Below are 25,715 nucleotides of genomic sequence, written 5' to 3'. Positions count from 1 at the left end.
TCTCTCAACTTTCTATGATTGCGGGGGCTGGTGTATTATGGCCAGCCACTGTTTTTACAAGGTAGGTACGAATTTAGTCCTATATTAGCTGTTGCACCGGATAGATCTTAGCTATTTATATAGGTTAAAAAAAAATTTAGTATAATATTTTTTGAGGAGATTTTTTTTAGATGAAGTTTTAGATTATTGCAAATGGTATTAGGATGCATAAGCTTATTTGGGTTGATTATGGATGAATTTAAATCCTCCTAATCTAATGAGGATGCTGAGACTAAAATAGGAGTATGTATTGATTAATCCTACATCAGTTATGCACTTGATAGATTTTAAATTTTTATACATAACTAACTGAGAAATTAAAACAATACTTTTTGGCTAGCTTTTTTTGGATAAAATTATAAGTTATAGTTTCCACCCTATTCTACCGGATGATATTAGGTTTTTCAGTCATAACCATTCCTAGGACACGGATTTTTGTTGAGACACCATGTAGATGAAATTGATATGGTATGATCAGTCATCATACTAGTTTCCTACGATTCACACCTTTTGCTTTGCAGGTAGTAGTAAAAATGCTTTACTTCCCATAGCTTCTTAAAATTGATTTTATATCCTAAATTGGCAGAAAAGTTTCTTTATATAGGGGAAAGTCGTTTTTCCCTATCTTGTTCCTTAATCTTTTTTTCAGGAGCCAAACAAATTTTAGTCACCAGAATCTATATATTTGTATCTAGAACCTTAAAAGCACAAACATATTCCTCCTGCATTGCATTGGAAGGGAATAACGGTAATAGTACATAACTTAGCACAATAAGGCAAGTATATTTGAGATTTAACAGTGAAAACTTTGGGATGCACAAATCCCATGCAAGGGACTACTGTTATCAGGATCAACATTCTGTCATTTTGGATACCAATCTGATAATTTAGGAGAGCTCTCTTGAATAAAAAATATTAAATCCATACGTAATACTCAGTTTCCTTGTAGTTTTAGGCACATCTTGAATGATTATTACTAAAGACCGCCCCTCAGAGCAAGAACAAGATGGCGGACAGAAAACACCCTCGACGTTGTAATCCTTGGCAGTCTTATCATCTGCAAGCTGCTTGCCTGCATAAATAAGCCTGCACGAATGTAGCAAAAAGAGATGATGCGCAAGCTAATAAGGTCAGGAATTTCAACACAAAGTACAGGCTAAGACAGCAGCAGACCATTGACATCCAGAAGTTTTGGCATATGAACGTTCGTAAAGCAACTGTATAAAACTTTTAGGAACCGTCGCACAGCATACTTGGAATCATCACAGCCACAAAAGAGTATCCTACTAGATGCAACGCAACAGCAATGCAAACATTTAACAATGATATTACATCCACCGGTACACACAAGATGAATTAATGAAAATTAAATCAATCAGCAATGATCTTACCCTGACAGATCCTAATATCACTCTGGAAAAGGGGAGGTTTAAGGGACATCTGTAAGTATATTCTAAGCTGAAGTCAAAAGTTTGTTTGCATATTCTGTAACAAAAATCAAATAACTTAAATGAGAATGCAAAATAATAATCAAACATCTTCTGAGAAAATGGCACTCGAGTACATTTGGCCATTTTTATTCATGAATCTTCATGAGAAGGTCAATTATTTTAACTCGGTATAGAAAGCATCTGGAGCCTAAATCACAGGTGTGAAAAGACTGCTGACTCCAAATGTCCTATGAAGCATCAAACATTAAACCCCTCAGCCCGAAGGCATTGTTTATGGGCTTGAATCCATTTCTCACATGCAGCCTCGCCGTGCTGCACGATGCATTCATCTCTCAGCCTCTTTGTGTCCGGGCAGGCACAACAGATCTTCTTCCTTGGCTTTGAATCAGGTGTTGGACCTGCCGCAGCCAAATTTTGGCTAATAGCTGGATGTTCTGGTGATTTTGGTTGCAAGGGCATCCCAACCTCTGCGTGGCCCATTTTAGCAAATTTCCAGAAGAACAATAGTACCTGCAACCATCAAAAGAGGAAGGTTTTAATAGAGTGCATGTGGCAACATTATACCTCCAACTCCCAAGCTTCAAGGTGTAGCTCTATCTGCAATAATACGATGCTCATATAGCTAGATAAAATAGAAAGAAATGTCAGCCACTAAAAACACATATATTCATGTTATTTGCAAAGTTCAGATGAGAAATCTGTAACATGCCCTCAGGTATCAACCCATCTGATTAGAAGTTTAAAGAACATGACAACAGATCTCTATTATCCTTGCAATATGGTGCTTCATGTTCTTTGTATTGTTACAGAGCTACCTGTGCTAAAGTTATAGTCATCTACTTGCCAAAGGGACATTTTTTTATTCTAGCAGACCCTTTTTAGGAATTTTGAAATGAAATTCGAAGTAGTCATGAAAAGAACATGACAAACAAACTTTGTTCAAAGACTCGATTAAATTTCAACGAGACAAGGCAATGCAAAATATATCTTGTCATTTATTACCTTATTTCACTGCAAAAAGAAATAAGCTATCATAATTGTATCTGGTTATGAGAAAAGTTTTTGTAAAAAAAGATGATCATCCAAAAGGACGCAGGAGTACATCACTATGCTCTTTTTAGACTAGAGTTTGACTAAGCAGCTGTAGTATGTTCTTTGCATCCAGGTCAATGCTTCAAGAATGTAACATGTCCTAATTTTACAATATTCATCTATTCTAGAAAACAACTAAATCTACCGGACTACCACTAACAAGTTTACTCAACTTCAAACGCAGTTCTAGAATTAGAAAAGGTGAATTCTCAGGTCATGTATATGGCTTTATTTTATCATAATCCTATCCAGGGCAAGTTTCTCTGAGAAGGGAAGTTTCTCTAACCAAAAGGTAGACAAAGCACAATTAGTATAACCAATGTTTCAAATTCTAGCAAGATAGAAGATGCCCTGGCCATCCCATCTTGTTCCTATGAAAAAACCGGACCAGAGAGGGGGACTCAAAAACCAATCCAAACGGGGAAAGAAGAAGAAAGAGGATAGAAAGAAAGGCAAGAAGACGAAAAAGAGAAAAGAAAAGGAAGGAAAGAATGCAAAAAAGGAAAGAAATAAAACAAAAGGGAAAAAAGAAAAAAAAAGGGAAGGAAAGAAAGAAAAAGAAAGGACGAAAAGAACGAAAAAAGGAAGGAAAGAAGAAAAAAAACAAACAACTAAAATAAAGGAAAGAAGAAGGGGAGAGATACAAAGGGAAGCTAGGATCCTCTGCGGTGAGTGTTTTGCACTGCAGAGGGACATACCAACACGATAGGTTATAGCTGTCCATTTCCGAGATGGGCAATATGTTGCCTATTCAAATATGCATAGCCCTTTGCGATGCAAAGCTCACACAGCAGAGGTTCTGAACTTGACGGGTGGGACAGCGGACCGTTCCATTCTGTGGAGAAACTAGGATACACTTGTCCCACGGAATTTAAAATCTCGAGTATAACCATAATATGTCACAATTTAAAACAATGACAATCTCACAAAAAGGTCAAATTCATCTAAATCCTACCTCCTCATGAGGAGAGCTATCAGCAATTGCTACAGCCCTCTTTACGGGTCATCGGTATCACATATCTTATCGTCCTAGGAAACATTAAACAGAAAAGTAACAGTGCATCAACTAAATTAGACCTTAACAGCATATGTCAGGCAAAAAGTTTACCATATTCTTGTAAAATTATTCAATTCAAATCTACCATACTGAACTAGTTTCTCTATAGTAAATTGGCGTCTGCTCCACAATGTTAAAGATGCTAAATAATTTTAGGGTTAGGATTTTTCTCTTGCCTCAATCTGGAGAAAACTGGTTTAACAGCTTCTGCATCATATTTCCATCACTCTCCCCTCCCAGCAAATCACTTCATAATTGAGTTAAAACTAATGCAAAAAAGTTCACAGTGCACTACAAAATTGTACTTGCATACAAACCAAGACTCCTAAATATCTCTATTTAAGTAATAACAATTACATCATTGATAATCCCAAAGGCAGAACTCCATCAAACTAGTCATCCAAACCATCCATTATCCCGACCTCCTCCTCACCTCAACTGGTGATCTGATTTTGAAAAATGCAACAAATAAGAGTCCTGTCATTCCCATTATTAATCTCAATTACACTTAAACAAAGCCCAGAAACCACCACAGATACATTTAAATCCTTTGATTCACTCTCCCCACCATAAAACAGATTGATGCTATTGAAAAATCTAAATCCTTTAAAAGTTGCTGTTGTTTTTGCTACAATCACAAAACTTCAATGTTATATGTGTGTGTGTGTAATCACCCAAATAAGAGCAAGACAAAACTCCAGCATAGGCTGAAGAAAGGAATTAAAGAATTTTGATTCATTCAGGGCATGCCCTTGCAAGAATGTCTATCAAGATATTAGAATAGTACATCCCTTCTACACAAAAAAAAAAATCACAAGAGAGAGAGGCCAACCATACAAGAGACAATAAAATTCATCAATAGGGATGGGACATGATAAAGTGTTTCTTAAATGATCTGCCACATTGCCACACTTAAGGATGAGCAAAGAGAACAAGGATGGATGACCAAGAGATCAGAAGCTTAGGGACACAAGAAAGATGCCAACACACTAAAAACAAAATTTCCATCTCTGAAAAAAAAAAAATACAATTAAGATTTGTGGCCATCTATGACAAAATGCCAAAATAATGCAGTAGACTCGCCTTAAAGTGGATCCTACCAAGAATTTGTAAAGACTCTATGTAACTGTAAGATACTGAGATTGGTGATGCAAAATGGATAACATGTCAAATAATAAGGCATGATTAAAACATATTATACCCACATGAATTTTTTTTGACTTAATTCCTCAGTTGGTTTGGTAAATCTTCATAGTTCAAAGTAATTTGTGTCTTAAGAGTTATGATTTTTGATCCTATAGTATGTCAAATTAAGAATGTTTTAGGAGATTAATCATGTTTTACAGTTGCTTTGCGGATTATAAAATATCATTTCACAAACTAACAAAGAGAGTTAATTTGGTTCACAATGAATTTTGTAATGTGGTGGATATCATATCAATAAGTTAATCACTTTGCCGCCACTAAACTCAAAAGCCTCGAGTCATCCACTTATTGATTCCATCGCTAGATCACTAGAGTAGACAATTGTATGACCAATGGCATCTCCTGCTTCTCAACACAACCTCATATCCCATATATAAACTTCCCTATTTTAAGTCAATATAGGAACTTACAACTTCCAGTGTTGGAACCTCTGCATCTGGTAAAGCAATTCAAGAAGCCTACAAGTGAACCAGAAAGAAGGATAACTCTGGAAATTACAAATGATTTAAGAAATATCTCTGTGATGAAATGGGTATGGAACATTGTCTCCGGAAAGAGTTGCTATAAGATTAGTGGTGTCTGGAAACAAAATAGTTAATTAAACCTTCATGTTTAAATTTACAAAGCATAAAAGAAACAAGCAAGAAGCCTGTAGGAAGCCCCCAAATCCCACAGTTCCATATATCTTTACATAACATCAAGTGATTGCAAAGTGGTGTAGTTACAACTTCCAAGACAATTAAGGCCTCAATTTATTGCTAATCATTCTTCCATACCAGACTACTATTTGCCAGGTATGTTTTCGTCAACCTCACACTTGATCTAATTCTCCCACGGCATAAAATCTAGAAGTCCCTTGTTACTTCCACCAACTCATGCTGCAATTTTAAATAATGAAAAAGTATGCTATTAAATTAAACATGCTCATATTGGGTATGCATACACATTATAACACTTCTGATCAAAATCCATCTCAATGACCAGGAATTCGAATGATATTATTGTGACTAAAACATTCCTATCAGGAAAAAACACCAAATGAACATCCAACCAGATTACTGTCATGTAGATGTGATCTACCACCAAAAAATTTAAGATGTGTCATCTAATATGAGTCACCATCCACAAAATATGCATACTAACCCTTCTTAATCCACAATGCAGCCCCAGTCTTTCCTTTCTAATACACTAAATAGTACCATGAACCACTTCACCAGTCACTCATGAATAAAAAGATTAGAAGGATCTTTGAAAAAAATATGACCATGACCTTCAAACTTCCAACTTCACCAAATCTAACTCCTCCCTGCTCCAAGTTTGCCTAGTCTTCCCAAACCTCATGCTGACAACTGCTTCACTTAAATTTAGAAACGCTTTATAATCTGACATTAAGCTGTCCCGTCGTAGTTTTTGAAACAAGATAAACGTCGCAGTCTTCTCCTACGACAGATGCCTCCACGGCCTGTGCTATTTGACTCTCTACTCGGCACAGAGCATAAGGCTGATGATGTATTCAATCCCAAAACAACTTTTATACCAAATGGATTTTCCTATTTCTTACAAACACCTCCTATCAGAATTTTTTTGTCTTATTTTGCTTTCAAATCAAACAGAATCTACAAAATTAATTAAATGGACGCTCCCATACATCTAGTTAGTGTCCGCGGCTTTGACGGAATCAAACTAAAACAAGAATAAATAAAACAAAAGAAGTACCGATACAGATAAACTAACAAAAATTGTACACAAGAAATTCTAAGCACATCGATTGAACAAAAACAAGAACCTTACTAGAAAAATATGTTCCTTAGATCTAGATCAAACAATTCAATCCCTAATCCTTCCAAAACTCGATCGTCTGAAGTCCATAAAAAAACTAGCAGTAATAACCGACAACGAAGCCTTCAAACCATAAACCTTTCAGCTAAAAAGAAACCCTAATTTCATAAGAAAAGGATCGTACCTGGAGGGCTCCGCTTCTCCTCCCTCGCTTCGCCGCCTTACCCTCTCTCCAATAGAATCACCCGTCAAAGCCTTCTCGGCTCGGGAACCTCATAATAAATATTTAAACACACCTCCTCCGCCTCGGCTTCAAGGTCGCAACTCCAAAGCCGGTCCGGTCGAACCGATTCTACGGATTAATAAAAGGGCGCAACCCGGTCCGCGTCCATTTACCCAGGATAGTTTCCATTTGGCTTTGTTCTGGGTGAGAGTGGGGAGGCATGGGCGGAGCGCCGGGGGCGGTGGCCGTGGGCATCGCGACGGTGCTTCCCTTCCCCTTCTACTATCTTCTATGGAATTACCCGCAGGCATGGGTGGATGTATGCGGGAAAGGCGTGGACCCTTCCCATCGGATGGCTCAGGTCTCTCACGTCCTCAAGATCCTCCAGCTCCTCGCTCTATTCTCCGTCGCCCGATTCTGCTGGCCGCCGTGGTACTGCTACCCCCTCTTCGCCGTGGGCCAGTACCTCAACTTCAAGTGAGCCTCTCTCTTCCTCTCTCTCTCTCTCTCTCTCTCTCGCACACATTTTTGTCTTTTGATTAGTTTATGGAAGATTGTTTTCATCTTAGTTCGGATTTAAAGAAATATATAATGCTTGCGTTCATGATGGATTGTTCTCTTTAACCTTGGTATCGTGGGATTTATCCCAGCGACTCGTTGATCAGAATATTTGTAACTGTGCTAAATGGTCAGGACCATTGTAGCTGTGTTAAAAGGGTGATCGGTTCTAGGGCTGCAAATGGATCGGGTCGGGTCGGATTCTGAGTGACCCCGATCCGACTCGGTTTTTTGTTCGGATCTTAATTTTGGACCCAGACCCGACGCCGGCTTAGGTCGGGTCTATACCTACAAATTTTGATCCAACAGGTCATTCAGGTCGGGTCGGATCTGGGTTGGATCCAGATCCAGGTCTATGCATTTTTATATTTAAAGTTTCACTATATAATAGTAAATAACATCAAGCAATTATTGCCTTAATAGTAAAATCTAACCCTAAAAAAATGGGTTGGATCGGGTCCGGGTCCGGGTCCGAGTCGAGATTGGGTATCAGCCCATGGTTCTTTGATCAACTAACAGGATATCAGCCCATGGTTCTTTGATCAACTAGTAGCATGGTAAAATATGCGATTACTACTTTTGTTTTGTTTCCCACATGCCTTTTCTCATATTTTCCTTTTTTAAATATATCACTTTGCACAAGTACACATATGCATAAACATAAGAGATGAACCATGCCTCATTGATTTGGTGCTATTTTATTTGTCCTCTTTGGACATTGTTCTTAACCTAAGTTCTCCAAAATATAATCATCTATAAACTGCTCACTACTTCAGTGCAGCCTTTTATCTATTTTTTCGAACTTCTCTTTCTTGACTTTTTAAACTGAATTTTGTATTCCCTTTTCACTTGGCTTTTCTGTCTTCGAGGATTGACATGTCTGAATAATTTCAAATTTTTTCATACCGTCATATCTTGTTTTCATGTAGTTGCTACACATCTTCAAATATACTAATTATCTTTCCTATATTTACCATGCATTCATTAATATGCTTTAAGCCACACTTACCTTCTGGTCATCTCCCTTTTCCACTTTGCCCACCTAAGACATCCTCAATTACCTCCTTATTCTTATGTATAGCAGAAGCAGGATGGTGGAAGAGTTAGTTTACGAGATCCCTTTTGTCTGTGACTCTAATCCATATTTTAAACAGCATATATGCTAGGGTTGGATGTGGTATAGGAATATGCATTTACTTTTTCCAGCAAGACCATGACCTGGTTGTGATCAGTTACTAGAAGTTAATGATATTCATTCACTCCAAGAAGGGTTTCTATAGCAGCCACGGAAAACAAAGAAACAAACATACAAAAAGGTTTAGTGTGCTACATTAATATGGAGGATAGGCAGATTGTTTAATCCATTTCCATGTGCTTCAATGTTAGCTAACCTAATTTTTGCATGAGCTGTTCTTGAATGAAGTAAGGATTATTGGTCCTGGTTTTGGGTCATCTGATCAGCTCCATACGCTTCTCTTTATTTATTTGAACTAATTTCACTGGATCTTTCTACCTGATCCGTTCATGGGAGGAACAAAGCTTGTTCATATGCTTCTCTTTATTTATTTGAAATAATTTCACTGGATCTTTCTACCTGATCTGTTCATGGGAGGAACAAAGCTTGTTCATCATCTCCATTATGACCATCCGAAGAGCTTGTCTTTAACAGAATATGTGCACAGAGTAGATATATGGTTTATCATTAATTCTGTGGTTGTGGTAATTGAGACCTTCCTAATATACTGGAGGGGTAAACTGCTTTTTTTGTGGATGAATTATGAAGATCTTAGGGCCTATTTGGTGTTTTTTTTTTCTGTCCTTGTTTTCAAAGCTCAAGAAGAAAATTGAACTAGAATGAAAAACATGTATGATGAAACCCTTTTATTTTTTAAATTACTTGCAAAAAAATCTTTAGAGCTTTTGGTAACAGAGATTATTGCTTACAAAAAGACCGAAAACAAAATCAAGGAAAAGCACTATCTGCAATATCAATCTCCATATAGTATTTCACTAATTTGTAGTGAAACAAAAACACAAAAGTAACTACAATATCAAACATGCCCATAGTTAACTGATCAGTTGATGAATGATTTTACCTATGGTAGAAATGTATTTAGGTGTTTGCTGTGAGATGTTTCTAGGATGCCTAATCGAGATATTTTATGATCATAGTTAATTAGTCCGTTCTCAGTTGCTGAGATTAGTTCATCAAAGATATGGTTACTTCTAACGAAGGTTCACCGTCTTGGTACCGGACTCCGTACCGGTGCCATACTAGCACAATGTCGGTATGGTATCATACGGAATTTTTTTTTTTTTTTGTGTACCGAGTGTTGATACGCCACTCATACCGGGTACCGGTACAGAATTGATACGGTATGCCCTGTACCATTTAGTTCAGGTTGGTACGGCATAGCATGCATCTAACCCAAAAGGAAGCCAAGTACTGCAGCTGCAAACATACGTAAAAACATCTTGGATCTTAATGGATTCTTTATAGCTTCACTCCCCTCCAGTTTTACTTTCTGGTACTTTGGATCAGGATTGATATGCATGCTTTTGTTATTGTGTTATATTTGTTCCATTGCACAGTAGAGGGTATCCAAATGGGGGCTATTTGTAATTGCATATAATAAACTTATACATAGATTGAATAATATTTATATGTTTACATGAGTTTCTGGCTTAATGTTTGAGTACTTGGCTTTGAGATTTTCGTCAAGAAGCAGAATTTTTGTTCTCATCTTTTCAACTCTAAATTCAGAAATCATTATTGTCAGGGTGTATCAATTGCTTGGTGAGGCAGGCACTTACTATGGTGTACGCTTCGGAAAGAGTGTTCCATGGGTAACAGAGTTCCCCTTTGGGTACATTAAGGACCCACAGTATATTGGAAGCATCCTGAGTCTTCTTGCAAGTTTATGTTGGGTTCCCTTCCAGTATGTGTTTCTGTGGCTGCTTGGTTATCTCTTCATGATGTGGGTGGAATCCAAGGAAGATCCAGCAACTCGTGCCAAGCCGCTCGCCTGATTTATTTGATTGAAGAGAGATTAATCACAGATTATTGCTGAAATTGGAATGATTGATCTTTTTTAAGACAAGTAATTCTTGGTTATCATTTTTGCTGACGCTAGTAGCTCCTGTGATTGCAACTTTTTGTAAGGACTAGGGAGAAAGGAAGGGGACTGACTTGCACTATAAGAATGCAGATCCAGATCTATGCCATATTACCCACAGTTATTTTTTTTTTGGATATGTACCTTCCAAGCATCCAAACTAGAATATCTAGTTGGCAAGAGAGGCGTGTGACCAGTAGGACAAGCTCTGATTTATATCTTTGCACTCTGTTCATATATGAGTTTTATAAATTTGATATTTTGGGCTTTATCTTAGTATTGTCTCTTAGGGTGTATTTGGTTCGCAACTAAAATCAGAATCAGTATGGATTGGAATATGGAAATCGGATTGGCCATATTTTCCGACATGTTTGGTTCGTGACCAGAATCGGAATCGAATAGAAATCGGATTTGGATACTAGGGGAGAGTAGGGATTGAACTCTCTATGTTAGTTGTTAAGTTTTTCTTTTAGTCACTGTGATGGACGCTTGTGGGTCCAAAGTCATAAGCATGCCATTCAAATTCAAAACTGCCTTATTGCTATGGATCTCTTTTAGTTTGCTCAAAGTTTAAAATAAAAGTGCTTTTTTTCTAAAACAAAATTAGTATTTGATTTAAAGAATTTGGAAGTCAGTGAGCTTTGCAGGGAAGAGCTTAGAGGCAGAATTTAAATGGTCTATTTGGGAGGGGAATCTGTTAATATCTTTATCGAACCTTGGTGTGATAATATACCTCTGTCTAGAATGGCTGTTCCTATCAGAATGGGGAGGCCTTGGCTGACTTAAACTCGGTGAAGAATCTCTGAGGCCTTGACCGGGTTAAACTTGGTGAACAGTCTCCTTTAACTCTGGTGAATGGAGATGGGGAGAGTGCTCGCGAACGACGTATGTCGCCTTGTGGTGGAAAGTGCTCGCGTTCCGGCGGCAGAGATGTGTCATACCACTTCCGTTGGAGGGACCTTGATAGCTTGGGATATCTGGGGTTTCTACTCTACTTCGGCAGTATTCCATACGGTGTATTTCACTTGGGAGTCCCCACCTCCGAGTTTTCTCAAGGTCAACTTTGATGGGTCAATCTTGGACGGTGGCACGAGAGGAGGTGCGGGTTTTGTTATTCGAGACCCGTCTGCCAGGGTTGTGGCTGCTGGGGACAGTCAGTTATTCGACACTTCGGTTCCAAGCGTGGAGCTGAGAGCTGCTTAGGCGGGCCTCTGACAAGCTCGGTGCATGTTACAGGCTAGGTCCATCATCCTGAAGGGTGATTCAACCACCGTTATTAGTTAGATCCGGGGGGGTCCAAGGGGTTACGGTTGTGACCACCCATTGCTCCGAGATATTTGGGCTATGGTTAGAGTTGGAGGGGCCTTTCAGGTCAAACATATTTACCGTGAAGCCAATGGTACTGCGGATTGGTTGGCTGCATATGTAGCTTGTCACTCCGGTGATATCTTGTAGACTGGAGATGGGGAGGTGCCCTTGGCACTTTGAGGTATCCTATTTTTTGACTTTATTGGATGTATCCGTACCCGCCAGGTATGATCCATCTGTTCTAGCCAAAAAATAAAAAATAAAAAAATAATTAGCGGTAAAACTTAGGGAACTTCCTCGGGCTGCTATACAGCAAGATGTTAAAAGTGGGGCGATGGATTTAGAAAACAAAATTAATATCAAGGAGATCTACAGATCTCTGAGGCCATCGATTCAAAATCACAATCTTTCGGCTGGATTCGGAAGCCTAAAAGAATATGCAAGAGTTGAACTTCTTGTCCGGAGTTAGATTGGGGATTCATTCCTTGTGCGTCAGTTCTTTAAGGTTTAATACTTAAATTTGTTTCAAATACAATGAGGAAGCATCGACCATGCCCTGTTTTCTTGTTCTACTTTAAGCTTCCCATCAAATAGCGAAAGAAATGTTTAGTCGCTCACCATCAAATAGGAATGGAGAATATTTAATTCCCATCAAATTGGCTCCCTCCTTGTCTCGTGTGACAGAGTTTCGTAGTACCAATTCAGAACAAGCTTTGATACAGTATGGTTCCTGGCCTGTCCGGAATGAGGAATTACATTCCCTAAAACTGATGTTTCTTTGGGGTACCTCTGGAGTCAAGTTAAAGTAAAAGTAAATTATGATGCCTCTGCGACAATTGGATCCTCAACGGTGGATGTTTTGTACTGCAAAAGGTTGTACAGCCCTGGTTGGCTGCCAGCGTCATCTGTATTGGTGATGGATGGCTTCGGCTCCTCTTAGAAATAGAAACGGTCATGTTGGGTTCCAAATATGGTTCCAAACATGATGTGTCTCAATGAAGTCGCATGTACCAATCTCCAGTCTCCAATATGGATGACTCGGCCACCATCCGAGGTTGTATAGCCCTCTGCCGTATAAAATATGCACCATAGAAGATCCAGTACTCTGTAACGGATTAATGGTCCGGCTCATTTTCGAAGGCGAGTCGACCACAATGATCGATTGAATCTGGGGTCGGAATCGTGCAAGTCAAAATAGGCTACTACTTTTTAACATTTGCAGACTATTGCAGAAGTGTGATGCTCACAAGGCAGGAAACGGAGCAGCTAATTGGATTACATCCTATGCGGCCCTGACAGATTTGTATGGATGGAGCACAACAGAGTGTCGGATTCTTTATCTATTTTGTTGTTTTCTAATTTTGTTGACCACATCCACATCTGTAGGGTGTGAACTGCCGTTGTACCAAAAAAAAAAAAAAAAAAAAAAAAAAAAAAAAAAAAAAAAAAAAAAAAAAAAAAAAAAAAAAAAAAAAAAAAAAAAAAAAAAAAGGGATTAATGGTCAGAGCATTATGGCTGCCGTATTTCCTCTAAAAGGTTTGAATGCGCCATCAACTGATCCTAGTGCAGCAAATGAAGGTACCAGGGCAGCTGGAACACATTGCAAAGCAACACGCGGATAGCTAAGAGGCCTTGCCGCAACCATTGTTGCTCCGATAAATTCATCGAGAGAATCAACCATCCTTAAGAGAGCCAAAAGCAAATACCCCGTCCTTCCAAAAGCAAACCATCCTCATGCATGTTCCTTTCGATCTTCTTTTCATGCCTCAGCTAATGCTCAGAGATGTTTCTTTCCTTAGATGTTAAATGTTTTGCTCTGTTTGGGGTTCTTGCCCCTATCAAAAAAAAAAAAAACACACCCACAAATATGCAATGATCGCTAATTTTATTAACTCAACTAATTGAAAAGGCCCAGGTAGAATGAGACTGATAGTTAATTTTGCCAAACTAGAAGCCCCGATTGCTCAGGATCATTAGATGAGTTGATCCATCACTTTGGAGAATCACCATAAATAGCTGCAAGAATCTGAGTAGCAGAGACAAGATAAGCACAAGAGAAAAATGTATCCATTTGCTCTTGCTTTCAAAACAGTGAAGTAAAACTGGATTAAAACACGCATTTTCAATTTAATGCAGCTCTAGGAAAAGCACTAAGGCTCATCAGCGCTTTTCCTTGCTACAAGTTTGTTTTTTAAAGCAACTACAGTTATTGGTACGACAAGATACTCCACCACCATAACCGCTCCAATTCGACGCAGAGCGATGCATCCATTTACAGAATCTCAACTTGATCTAAGAAGAGTTTTTCAGAACCCATTCAACCAAGGTCGACACTCCAAACCCTGTTGCAGCACGTTTCCTATCATTCCATACAGGCCCTGCCATATCTATATGCAGCCATTGGACCTTGTCATCAACAAACTGCAAATAACGAGGATTTCAATTAGTTTTGTAATTATAATTACTTTCTAGCTCACTCTTGTATTACAAAACCGAACTGATTTAATAAGGTATACTCATAGATTAAAACAAAAAAAATCCAAAACTATGCCTCCTTCCAGAATACTCCTTGGAGGCTTCTTACTTGCAGAATAGCATTTCCTTCATCTGAGATTTACATTGGTTGCTTCAAAAGAAAACAAATATGGATTTTATAAATGAGAAAGAAGGAATATTGTAACTAGTTCCACTATAAATATATTTCATTCTTTATCATCTTTAATTTTTTAATTTTGGCATCCTGAGAATCAACAAATTCTATAACAGTTGGAGGGTATTATAGATGAAGAAAATATCGCAATATTCAGAAAATCTACTTCAAGCAATACCTTTGAGATCTACATTTAAGTGATATATTGTTTTTTTCTTCAGTATCATCCAAAAACCTAGTTTCTGCAGTCTGACAACTCAGCTTTTCAGGATTAATGTAACATCACAAATATCATGATTGGAGTTACATCTAAAGAAGCCCAAATCATCATGGTGTGATGATATGGTCAAGCAAACACAAGTTGCTCGTGTCATACTAAATAAAGGTAGAGATGGGACAGCATAAAGAAAAGAATGATTTAATCTGAACCTGCTTCAGGAAAAGTGCAGCTAAGATGGCGCCACCTTGACGACCTCCACTGTTTACCATATCAGCCACGCCTGATGTCATTGACTCCCAATAACTTTCCTCCAGTGGCATCCTCCAAAACTTTTCTCCTGTGATCTCTGAAGCTTCGGCAATCTCCTTTGCTAGGTCGTCGCTGGGTGTGAAGAATCCTGTGAAAATAAGGTAACCTTGTTATTGAAAAGCTCTAACAGTCCAGCAGCTCAAAATGAGTATATTTCTGGCCAACATGCTGCTTGGCTATCAAGGAGATATTTAGAAACAAGCTTGAGGCACGTTTCCTCTCATATCCCAGGTTGCACATCACCCAAACAAAAGGATATGCTGCAGCATAATAAATAAACAAAATCAAACAAAAAACCACAAGCCCATTCCTACCACTTGAGGTCAGTAAATCCTTCAGCAAGGGGATATAGTGTATTCTCAAAGAAATTCTTTATTTCCATAATTTTAACTTAATATTAGTAGGGCCGCAATTTCAAACACCCTAAAAACCACAGGAAAGCAGCTTATATTCTAGATGGACAACAGATGCAACACCCCTCTCGCTCATATCTTTGCAGCCTGAAAAATTAGGCATAAACTTGAGTCATGTTAATGAAGAAAATGAGATGCAGCAAGCAAAAGGTTAGCAAATAGGCATACAACATAGGTCTCTGTCCTGAAAAAAGATTTTCAGTACAAAGTTTGCAGCAAGTTAGTGTCTGTTCTAGCAGTACTGAAAATTAATTGCTACTCCAGATCACTTGCTCATTTATCCTCTCTATGCACCAGGTACCATGGCATTTGTAAATCAACATTGCAATACTGTCCTGCTGTTTAATGGCAAGTACTACCAAAATCTTACACTTGATAATTTCTGAACAAAACAACTATTTGAGTATGAGGAGAATTGTGATTCTTAATGCATTTTACCTCCAATGCTGGGCCCCAGAGCAACTACACAAGCACCAGTTAGTGTCGCCAGATCAACTATCTGCATGCAACAGTTATAAAAGTATCAACAGAAAATTGTGTTTAGATCCGTGAGGTATGCTTTATAAAAATTGAGCCATCATCCTACCTCCTACAGGAAATTCTCAACATTCCTCCCCCTCCCACCCTCCCCCTCCCCCCTCTCCCCTGTTGTTATCCTGCCTTTTGTGGTACTCAGTATGAACTACATAACTTTGCATGGTAGTTTCAGTTTTTACATATTTAAACCCACACAAAATAATTGGATTAGAATTATTGTTATACAAATTCTACCATTTAATGCCACCACAGTTGTTCATGCAGTCTCATAGTTTCTGCAAAAAACTGAGATGGAGTATTTCATCTTGACACTTCAAATGTCCGAACACCATGGAAAGCATTGCTTTTATCCATTTAAGCAACATATGAATTGTAAAAAAGACAATCATAGATACCTTAAACTAAATAATTGGTTCAACATTCAAGAACATCAAGAGAATAAACACTTCCACTGAAATAATATAGTAGCTACGCAGGATGTCAATACCTTTTCCACACCTTGGTTACAAGCATAAACCAAAGCATCTGCAAGCGTCAGCCTTCCCTCAGCATCAGTATTGTTGACCTGAAACAGGGAGAAATGGTAGAGATATATAAGGGTTTAGCCCAAGAGTCCTGAGCTCGGAAGATGCTAATCTACATAAAACAGGGAAAGCCCACATAAATAATGAAAAGCCCCAATGCGTCTTTTGACAATGTTAATACACTTGCATTCTTTTGTTTTTTGAAAGTTCAAATGCAAATATGCTACAAGAGTTATAAATTATTAGTCGACTTCATTATAATCTCGTAGGCATCAATTACTACACAGCATCAACAAATCATTTCGCACAGGGTGCCAAGAATATAGGTGTTCCGAAGTGCTTGTTCCTTATATCACCATAAGACCGAATAACTCCATACTGTAGAAATATGTATGGAACAAATGTATAAAGATATTAAGACAAGCTGATCCAGACTAAGTAAACTAGAGCATCATTTCCTATCGAAGGGCTGGGCTTTCAAATCATTACATAAGTGAAAATAAAAAGGTATGATGCTTCACAGGAAATGTTTTGACACTTTAAGCTATAATTATTTAAAACTAAAACTTGTTATGAATTAAAGTGTCATAACCACTGGCAGAGCCATGGGATCCTGATAACAATGAGTCTTGTTGATGCTTTTGGGGAAATAACATTTTGCGTGTACATATTTGCCCCTCAAAAATTGGGATAAAGATCGGTCTCTTTGAAAGCTGGAGGCTGTCAGATCTTCGACAGCTCGGTACCAGGGGCAGAGCTGCGTGCGGCTTGGATGGGGTTGCGATTTGCGCGACTTGTCCTTCGGGCGAGCTCCATCATCTTGGAGGGAGACTCGGCCACGGTGATCAGCTGGATCCGGAAGGGCTCTCTCAACGGGAGGGGAGTTCATCCATTGCTCCGGGATATATGGTTGATGCTGAGGGAGGGGGTACTATGGCGAGCTGTGCATGTATACCGAGAGGCCAATGGGGCGGCGGACTGGGTGGCGGCGTATGTTGCGAGCCACTCAGGCGGCTCCCTATGGGTTGGTGAGGATGATTTGCCCGGTGCATTTCGGGACATTTTGTATGCTGACTCTTCTAGGTGCATTCGTACCCGTGTAGTATGAATCACCGTTTTTAGCAAAAAAAAAAAAAAAAAAAAATTGGGATAAAGATCGGTCTCTTTGAAATATCTGGAAAAAAGAATTCTTAACTAGTCCAGATTGCAACTGCTTTATTTTAAGCTTTCATAGTCCCCCCCCCCCCACAAAAAAAAAAAAGATTAACATTAGATAACTTTTCCTACCTCAGCACTATTCCCTCTCAAAATGGATTTATTTTCACCTCTTGCTTATTCTTAGAGGGTCAAAAAGACATGAAAACAGCACCTGGATTCTTCTCTCTGGACTTGGTTTGAATTATACATCTTAATAACTATTACTCGTCCTATCATAGAATGAAGCACAATAATATAATATCTAACAGAATGATCAGTAGATATTGATGCTTGATATTATATATAATGATTTCTAGCAAATTTGCATAATAAATAGAAATACATGGTATTTATAAATAATTTAATTCCAAATTCAGTCCCCCCCCCCCCCCCCCCCAAAAAAAAAAAACAAGAAAGTTAAAATCCTGGCTCCGCCACTGGTCCTAGCTTGCACTGAAATATCTTTTCACATAACATTCAAAAAAAGTACTAAAGCCAGACACTCCCGGTTAACATATGCAGGAGACTCCACCTCTGGATTTCTCAACAGTGTCATGCTCTAAGTATTCAGAAGTGTAATGCATTCTATCAATCCGTGCACTATAGCATCCAAGTAGCCTAGTTGCAGATAATCCGACACATATCAATTCAACCTATATCAAGATGTAAATCTTAAGCATCTCTAAGGAACCAAGAATGATACCTCAATTGTCTTTCCATTAGAAGCTGTGACAATGTCGCCTGGCCTCATGCCCGTGCCACTAATCATATTTTCACATGCAGCAACAATAAAATGAACCTGGGAAAGGGGGGAAAAGTGTTAACTGCCAACTGATCTTAGAAACAAATTTATTTCAAGGGCACCATTCCTTCCCACTTAGTGTAGAAAAGGAAAATTTACCTCCACTCCTGGAGGTTTAATCTGAGCAATGGCTTTTGCTGCACCAAAAGCAGCTGCAGAACCTCCCATATCGAATTTCATTAGCTCTATGGAACAGCCTGGCCCAGTCTTTATGTTGTAACCACCACTGCAATAATAAAAAAGAAATAAACATACAATGGCCTCATATTAGTTATTTCCTTTTCCAATGCTCTGGTACCAAGTCCAACATGTAATGACTTGACATATATGATATGTATCTCCAAAATGAGCCATGGCCTATAAAGATTATATGTAAAAGCAACTGCTATTTGAGCAAGATTAGGTGGTAGTGTAGGAAGAACCAAAAAATCAATTGGAGATTTTTCTATTCGAAATTCAGAATGAAAATCAGTAAAATGTATATCACCTCCCACGAAGAGAACATTTACCTGTCGAATGTTAAACCCTTCCCAACAATTGCCAGCTTTCTTTTTACATCACCGCCTGGAGGTTTATAACATAAGTGGATGAAATGAGGGGGATTTGAAGATGCAGCAGCAACACCTAAATATGAACCCATCTTCAATTCTTTGCACTGCTCCACATCTAATATTGTTGCCATAAGAACGTCACTGTATGATGAGGCAACTTTTGAAGCCTCTTCTGCCAGTACACCTAAAAGATGGGAAAAGTTGTTATAAGAACCTTCAAATATTATGTGTCATGATGCAAATGAAAAACACAACAAGGGAATAGGAATCAAAAAGGTCTTAATAATTAAAACATGAACTCTAACTAACCAGGGGTAAGCACATTGGCTGGTGCATTTGCAAGTTCTTTTCCAAAAATTACTCCAGAGCAAACATCACTAGCATACTTGATTTTCTTGTCCAGCTCTGGTCCAGAACCCAAACCAATAATGTCCACCGCTTTAAGATGTGTCTTCTTTGAATCAGACTTAAATCTGCTGTCTTCATACACTCCTAGCACAGTTCCTACAATCCAAATCAGATGAAAAGTTAAAGGTGGCCCAAAACTCATTCGTTTCTTACTCCAAATTGTTGCATCATACTGTGCCACAAAGTTCCTACAGAGAGACCTTAATGAGAAGTACCTGATGCAATTGCTGAAGCAGCATTTAGCTTGAACTCTTCCGAAATCCCATTGGAAGATGCAAGAATAACAGCAGCATTGATTGCTTGGGCAGCCTTTGCAACTACCGCAACAGCCTCGCCAATGCTTCGATATGCAGTTGCGGTGGATGAAGGAGAACACTGCCCAAGCCCGACTAGACCTACCCTTTTGAAACCCAAACCAGGTAGCCTGAGAACCATAGACTGACCAGCTTTTCCAGTGAAATCCTCCTCAGTTGAAGCTTCCGCCAGAAGACCGCCAAGCTTCTCATCTAGCCTTTTCAAGATTGAGTTCTCGAATTTTGAATCCAAGTCCTTGGACATATCGTTCTCCGAGACAGCAACAGCAAGTATGTCTCCTTTCCATACTGCAAAGTCAATCTCCTTAGCGGAGAATGAGATCTACAAAAGAAGAGATCAGTGAAAAAATGTGAAACTTTTCTAATTGAGGGAAATTTAAACATGTATATTCTAAATGTCTAGTTGAAAGAAATGTACTGCAAAAAAAAATCGAGTAACATATGAACATACAAAATTAAAAATTATCCCATTTAACACCAGGAACCCTATAATACAAAATTGTATGTTAAAAATTCAAAAGAAGTCAAAAGATAAAAAAGAATACACATAATTGCACCTAGACCATTTTTCTTTAAACTAAACCATAACCATGTGCTAATCAGAGAACAGATAAAATCTTCACAAAAAACAAAAACAACATGTCATTGTTAAAACGCAATAGGACCATGTTATTGGACACAATATGTGATCAATAAAAAAATATCCGTAACCCACATCAAGAGGAGATGTTTACAAATACGCAGGTTAGGAGCCAACTAGCTTGGAACCACTAGTGGACTCTTTGATTTAATGTTGAAGGTGCAGCCTGTCTACATGTTTTTTCACTTAAGTTTTCCTCATTTAATGGCAAAGATCAGATGTTTTTTAATCATCGGCAATCACTAAAGCACCAAATAGGTAATATTCGCTTTTATTAAGATTTTAAAATCCATCAGATGGAGTACGAGATGGAACAACAATATCTGGGAGAACCTTCGAGGAAAATATGTGTGAGAGAGATTGAGATCATATATGGTTAGGTATTTGAACCTTTAAAAAATGACATGAGCAAGATAAGGAACAACTATCATATACAGGAACAGATGCAGAAATTATAGGGACCTGAATCAAGAATTGGAAGCATATAAAGTTTTAATCTTGCAACTGATAACTTACTAATATCCACTCTGACCTGCTTCTAGAAGCATAGTTGTAAGATGTATCACTAGGCTCTGAAAGACTTGCTCAGCAAAACAAGAGCATTATAGTCAGTTTTTGTTCATAGATTATGGCTCTGTTTGAATGTCAACAATTCTATCTGTGATTTTATGTGATACCTCTTACAGACAAAGGAGTTGCAGAATTAAGAGGGTGAAGAAGAAGATAAGATAGAGGAAAGCAATTAATCCACCAATATCTATATTTTTAAGAAGGTGAAAAAGGTGATGCCCAATATGCTGAAAATTTCAGGATTGCTGAAGCACAGCATCCTCATAGTCCCTCTACTTCTTCCTCCTGCTGCCCCGTTTCCTTCATTACCTTTCATGCATATAGAGATGTTGTGCAGAAAACACCCAAACAGACCCTAAAAATGGGTTCTGCCATACTTTCCACATGTTCAAGGAACAAAATAGATAAGTGCTATTAGTTAACATTACATCAGAATAACAACACATCCTGTTCCAGCAACAGATTGATCTACCACATGAGAAAAACCCACACTCTAGTTCAGCATCTACATTCAGTTGACCCATGGAGACCGAATATGCCACCAAAACCACCCACAAGAAAAAACCCAACGCTCAAGTTTGGGATCTCCGATTCTGAAGATCGTCGAGTGGACTACAAAGGGTTTAGGAAATAAGCGAACAAGAAGTTAAAAGTGGGATCGTTAGTGTTAGATTTTTGGTTAAATAATGATTAAAAGTTTTCATACTTTAAAACATATATATTTATATATATGTTAAGGTGAGAGTTTGGCTCAGTTGGTTTGTACATTGTTTTGATTTGGAGGAGGTCGTGGGTTCGACTCTCCTTTACCTCGGGATTTATTCTTGTGGGTTCGACTCTCCTTTACCTCGGATTTATTCTCCAAGGCGCCTGGGCAGCGCTTCGCGTCCGTATTCGTTCGAGGCAGGTGGATCGCGCCCGAGGTGCAAGGAGCCGAGGCACAAGGCCGCCTCGCGCGAGTGCTCGTCCGAGTGCGAAGAGCCGAGATCGTCTCTCGCCCATGCTCGTCCGAGGTGGGTGGGAGCTGAGGCCGAGGTCGCACCTCCTGCCTGAGGTGCGAAGAGCCGAAGCCGAGGTCACGCCAGAGGCGCGTGGGCCGTGCCATGTGCCTGAGGCGTGAGGAGCCACGTCGCTTCCTTGCTTGCACCTCTTCGCGAGGCGCCCTCTTCCTAGGGACGACCTCCTTTCCGCAACCAACCTCCCATCCGTTGGTCCTACTTCCAGTGTTTTATTTTTTCAAACTTTCTTACCAGTTTTGACCGTTGGATCGGTTTTTGGTCGCGTCTGTCCCAAAAAAATCTATAAATAGATCTCTACGGATTAGACAAAAGATAATCAGAAGCAGAGAACTTTTATTCTCCCTTCCTACTCTCTTTAAAATTCTTTTCAATTTTTCTTTCAATCAACGGGCTTGCTGCATACTGATTCTAGGTTCAAAGGCTTCTTTGATTCATGCAAATCATTAAGGCAGAAGGAACATTGCAAGAGGCTGTTGTATCTCATAAGTAGAACGCCATCCAAGCCTAGTGCACTGTAAGCCAGCAAAATCTACTTCAAGGAAAGTGACCAACATACCACGCCTCAACATCTCGGATTCCATTTTTTCACTTTCTTTATTTATTTTCTTTAAGTCTATTACTGCCTATTATTTGTTGAAGTAGAATATTTTAGATTTTAATTTTTCTAGAAAAGAATAATTCAAACAGTTAGTGTAACAAAAAGTGATCTTTTTCCCCAAGGACGGCAAAGTAGCACACGAACTACAGGATTCTCACTCTTGATTAGTACAAGTATGACTTCACCTTCAGTTTTCTCTTTCCTCTTTTTTGATTAGTAAAGGATTTCAAATTTTCCTTTTTTTCTCGAAATTCTTGAAATTCTGCGAGTTATCACGATTGAAGGAACATAAATAGATGTAGATAATAGAAATTTGTAAAAAGAGAAAAAAAAAACAAAGAATGAAAAGCGCCGTCCCTTGTAGAACCCAGAATACACTTCAAGAGAACGTAGATAAACCTATGATTTCCGTTCCGGAATACCTAAAATATGCACATGTGATCAGATAACCAAGAAGAAGCTGACCTAAGGGTGAGAACCAGAACAAAGGTTGCGTGCATAAAAGGGAAAGGATAAAGAACCCAGTAGCCTATCCAGACACCGAGGCCCAAGAACCACGAAAAAAAAATGAAAACTTTGTCATAAAAACAACATAAAGCTTCGTTGTTCTCACAGAAATCCAAAAGCCCCAACTAGCCCCTCTTTGAGTAATTTCATCGAACAAGTATCTTCCAGCACCACAAGCCCAATCACAAGCAAATGGAGCGAATGGAAAGGCCAACAAATCGAGACCAATACCGAGAAAAGCGGAATACCTGCGGGATCTCGACGAGAGCAGGCTTCGTAAGGCCGAGAGTGGCCCGAGTGGCGCTGGTGACGTGCCCCATGCGAAAGGATTGGCCGGAGTGGCGCTGGAAGGAGAAGGAGAGGGGCCGATGGAGGCCAGTGAAGTAGATCGAGGAAGAGAAGTAACCAGAGGAAGTGTGAGAAGCGACGCGAGGACGGCAGCGGCCATCGTCGTAGCCGTGTTTGTTCCGTTAAGTGCTGGAAAGCATCCGGGCTTCGTATCGGACGGCTGGATCCGCGCGCAGGAGTTTCTTTTTTTTAATCAGGGGCGCGTCCTTGGCCACGTCAGGATTACGTAGATCTTCCCTGGCACCTCTGATTGATGGTGATAGACATTAACCCACATCGCACTTTTTTCTGATCGAGATACTGATCAGAGCACTCCGGCGGTACATCAGTCCAACCACAAACACATAAGCACGTAGGGAAAGCAATACATTGGGTGATGATGGTGAGAATGGGGACCACCTTTTATGCCAAACGTATATTTAGAGAGGTTAATAAAATTATGGGTTAGATGGCTACCTGCGTGACCAGTCTTATCGAAAACATTATATGCGCTGAGAAGTGAGAAGGAGGGGTTACTTCGGACACTCTGCGATTTATTATTTTTTAAATTTATTAAATATATCTGTAATGTATGAGATATCTATTTTAGTAAATATAAATAAAAATAATATATTTTTTAGACAGCCGAGTACTAGTTGATCAAATCACACCCACTGCTTAGCCAACGAACGAATCCAATCGCCAAGCCTCCGCACTAGATCCAACTAATTATTAGTAGTGTTTGTGCTTATTCCTTTATGTAAGAAAATAATAGATGGAGAGAAGGAAGAACTTATCAGTTGAGGCGTGATTTCACTGTCCTTAAGAATAGATCGCGCCCCTCGGAGAATGAATCTCGATGTAGCAGGTAATGACGGCCTATTCTTCAGGATACAACAACTGGATCACTCCAAGCGCACACTCGCAGATGCAGTGAGAGGATTAAGAGTCTCTCGGGAATCAGAGAGAGGGACTAAAGGGACTAAAGAAAATACACTAGACAAAAAGACAAAAGACAAAGAAGGGCAAACTCGAAATTTTGAAATATTCCAACACTTTATAATATAATGATGAATCTAATCTAACTAATAATTTTATATCTGAATAATATTAACAAACTGACAGCCATCTCTTATTTAAATTTTATTTAAATAAAAATAACAAGATCTAACAACAGACTTGCTATAGAGCTGGGTTTGCAAAGCTGATTGTCGTGCTAATGCATTAGTACGTAATAATGCCATGTAGAGGTTGTGTTGACCGGACGACTCGAACTTATTTTTAGTAAAACTTAAAAAATGCAAGATAATGATACCATGTTTATAAATACATGTAGGTGAGAGTAGGGGAGATAAAAGCTTACCCCATCAAGTGTTTTTGGGTCAACGTTGGATGTAGGTTAAATTTTTTGATTAGATCATGGTTTTGACAATTTTATTTGGGTTCTGGCAATTTAGATCGGGTTAAGTTATGGACCTGAATAAGAATTTTTTGAACGATTATATTTTTCTTGATACTAGATGGTTAAATCCTTTTGAACATTTGCCTCTAGGACTTTTGAGGATTATGTTTGATAGATTAAATTAGGTCTATTAGAGATCGAGTCTTATAAATAGATTATAATAGGATTAATTGATGATTTGAAATAATTAGCGAATGATTCCAAAAATCTTGACCTAATGTCACGTAGGGTTGGATGTGGATCAAGATTTGTTCGTTATTGTCCTTACTTGAACCAAATCATCATCACCTTTAGTAAAACTTACTTTTACGCAACATCATTTATATCAGTTATCTTCAATATATCACATGCGCTTGTCTTCGAATATTGGAGGTGCGCACTATGTGATAGGTAATGTAATTGTAGTACACGCATGCTTATCTTTGATGGGGTTGTCATACATTTTTGATTGTCATAGGCGACGATGCAAACATAAGAACAAAAGTTTAATTGATGTTGCCTCGCAATGTTAGCAGCCATGCAATTATAACAACTTTTTTGCTTTCTCTTTTTATTTGGTCAATAATATGTGAGAGCACCTATCATATATCAGGATGCACCATTTTTTATTTTTTATTTTTGGTTGATGAACACCATGTTGTTCCAAATTCTTTTGCATGCCGACGACATGTCATAAATATATTAAAACCCCCTTCGTTATATGTTAATACTGTTTACATTTTCTAACATAAATTATGTTATTTGCAACATGCACTTGATCTCAAGCCAAAAGGCTTAGGAAGGCAAGTGTTATCTTTAACGGCGTAACCCAGCGAGCTCAACGGAGATCTCACGCTC

General features: G+C 38.7%; 3 protein-coding genes across 4 annotated transcripts; 1 reads left to right on the top strand and 2 right to left on the bottom strand.

Annotated features, from left to right (window-relative positions):
* Positions 1-811: 811 nt before the first annotated feature.
* On the bottom strand, positions 812-6,945 carry LOC103717196 (cytochrome c oxidase copper chaperone 1-like). Of its 2 annotated transcripts, XR_015975680.2 has the most exons (4): positions 6,809-6,945; positions 1,431-2,000; positions 1,213-1,322; positions 812-1,125 (listed from the first exon to the last, which is right to left on the bottom strand). XR_015975680.2 is itself a non-coding variant. In XM_017845207.4 (2 exons), the coding sequence occupies exon 2, from the start codon at positions 1,968-1,970 to the stop codon at positions 1,728-1,730; it is 243 nt and encodes an 80-aa protein (XP_017700696.3). In that variant the 5' UTR covers positions 1,971-2,000; positions 6,809-6,945; the 3' UTR covers positions 1,533-1,727. The 2 variants fall into 2 exon arrangements, 1 of the variants encoding a protein (XP_017700696.3); XM_017845207.4 differs by lacking the exons at positions 812-1,125; positions 1,213-1,322 and having other exon boundaries at positions 1,533-2,000.
* Positions 6,946-7,067: 122 nt separating this feature from the next.
* Positions 7,068-10,792, top strand: PLMT (phospholipid N-methyltransferase). Its single transcript, XM_008805487.6, has 2 exons — positions 7,068-7,324; positions 10,186-10,792. Exons 1-2 carry the CDS (start codon positions 7,068-7,070, stop codon positions 10,433-10,435), a joined length of 507 nt encoding a protein of 168 aa, XP_008803709.3. The 3' UTR covers positions 10,436-10,792.
* Positions 10,793-13,875: 3,083 nt separating this feature from the next.
* LOC103717198 (leucine aminopeptidase 2, chloroplastic-like) lies at positions 13,876-23,781 on the bottom strand. The gene is made up of 10 exons (XM_008805490.5): positions 23,338-23,781; positions 19,657-20,077; positions 19,343-19,537; positions 18,992-19,217; positions 18,582-18,708; positions 18,384-18,479; positions 16,447-16,524; positions 15,861-15,921; positions 14,910-15,097; positions 13,876-14,251 (listed from the first exon to the last, which is right to left on the bottom strand). Exons 1-10 carry the CDS (start codon positions 23,407-23,409, stop codon positions 14,123-14,125), a joined length of 1,593 nt encoding a protein of 530 aa, XP_008803712.4. The 5' UTR covers positions 23,410-23,781; the 3' UTR covers positions 13,876-14,122.
* Between the last annotated feature and the right edge of the window lie 1,934 nt (positions 23,782-25,715).

Source organism: Phoenix dactylifera, chromosome 2 (genome assembly GCF_051530095.1).
Source record: "Phoenix dactylifera cultivar Ajwa chromosome 2, Ajwa_hap1_PhDact_Kaust_v1.1, whole genome shotgun sequence".
Lineage (NCBI taxonomy): Eukaryota > Viridiplantae > Streptophyta > Magnoliopsida > Arecales > Arecaceae > Phoenix > Phoenix dactylifera.
Note: the sequence above shows the minus strand (reverse complement) of the source record. Positions and strands in the feature narration are given on the sequence as shown.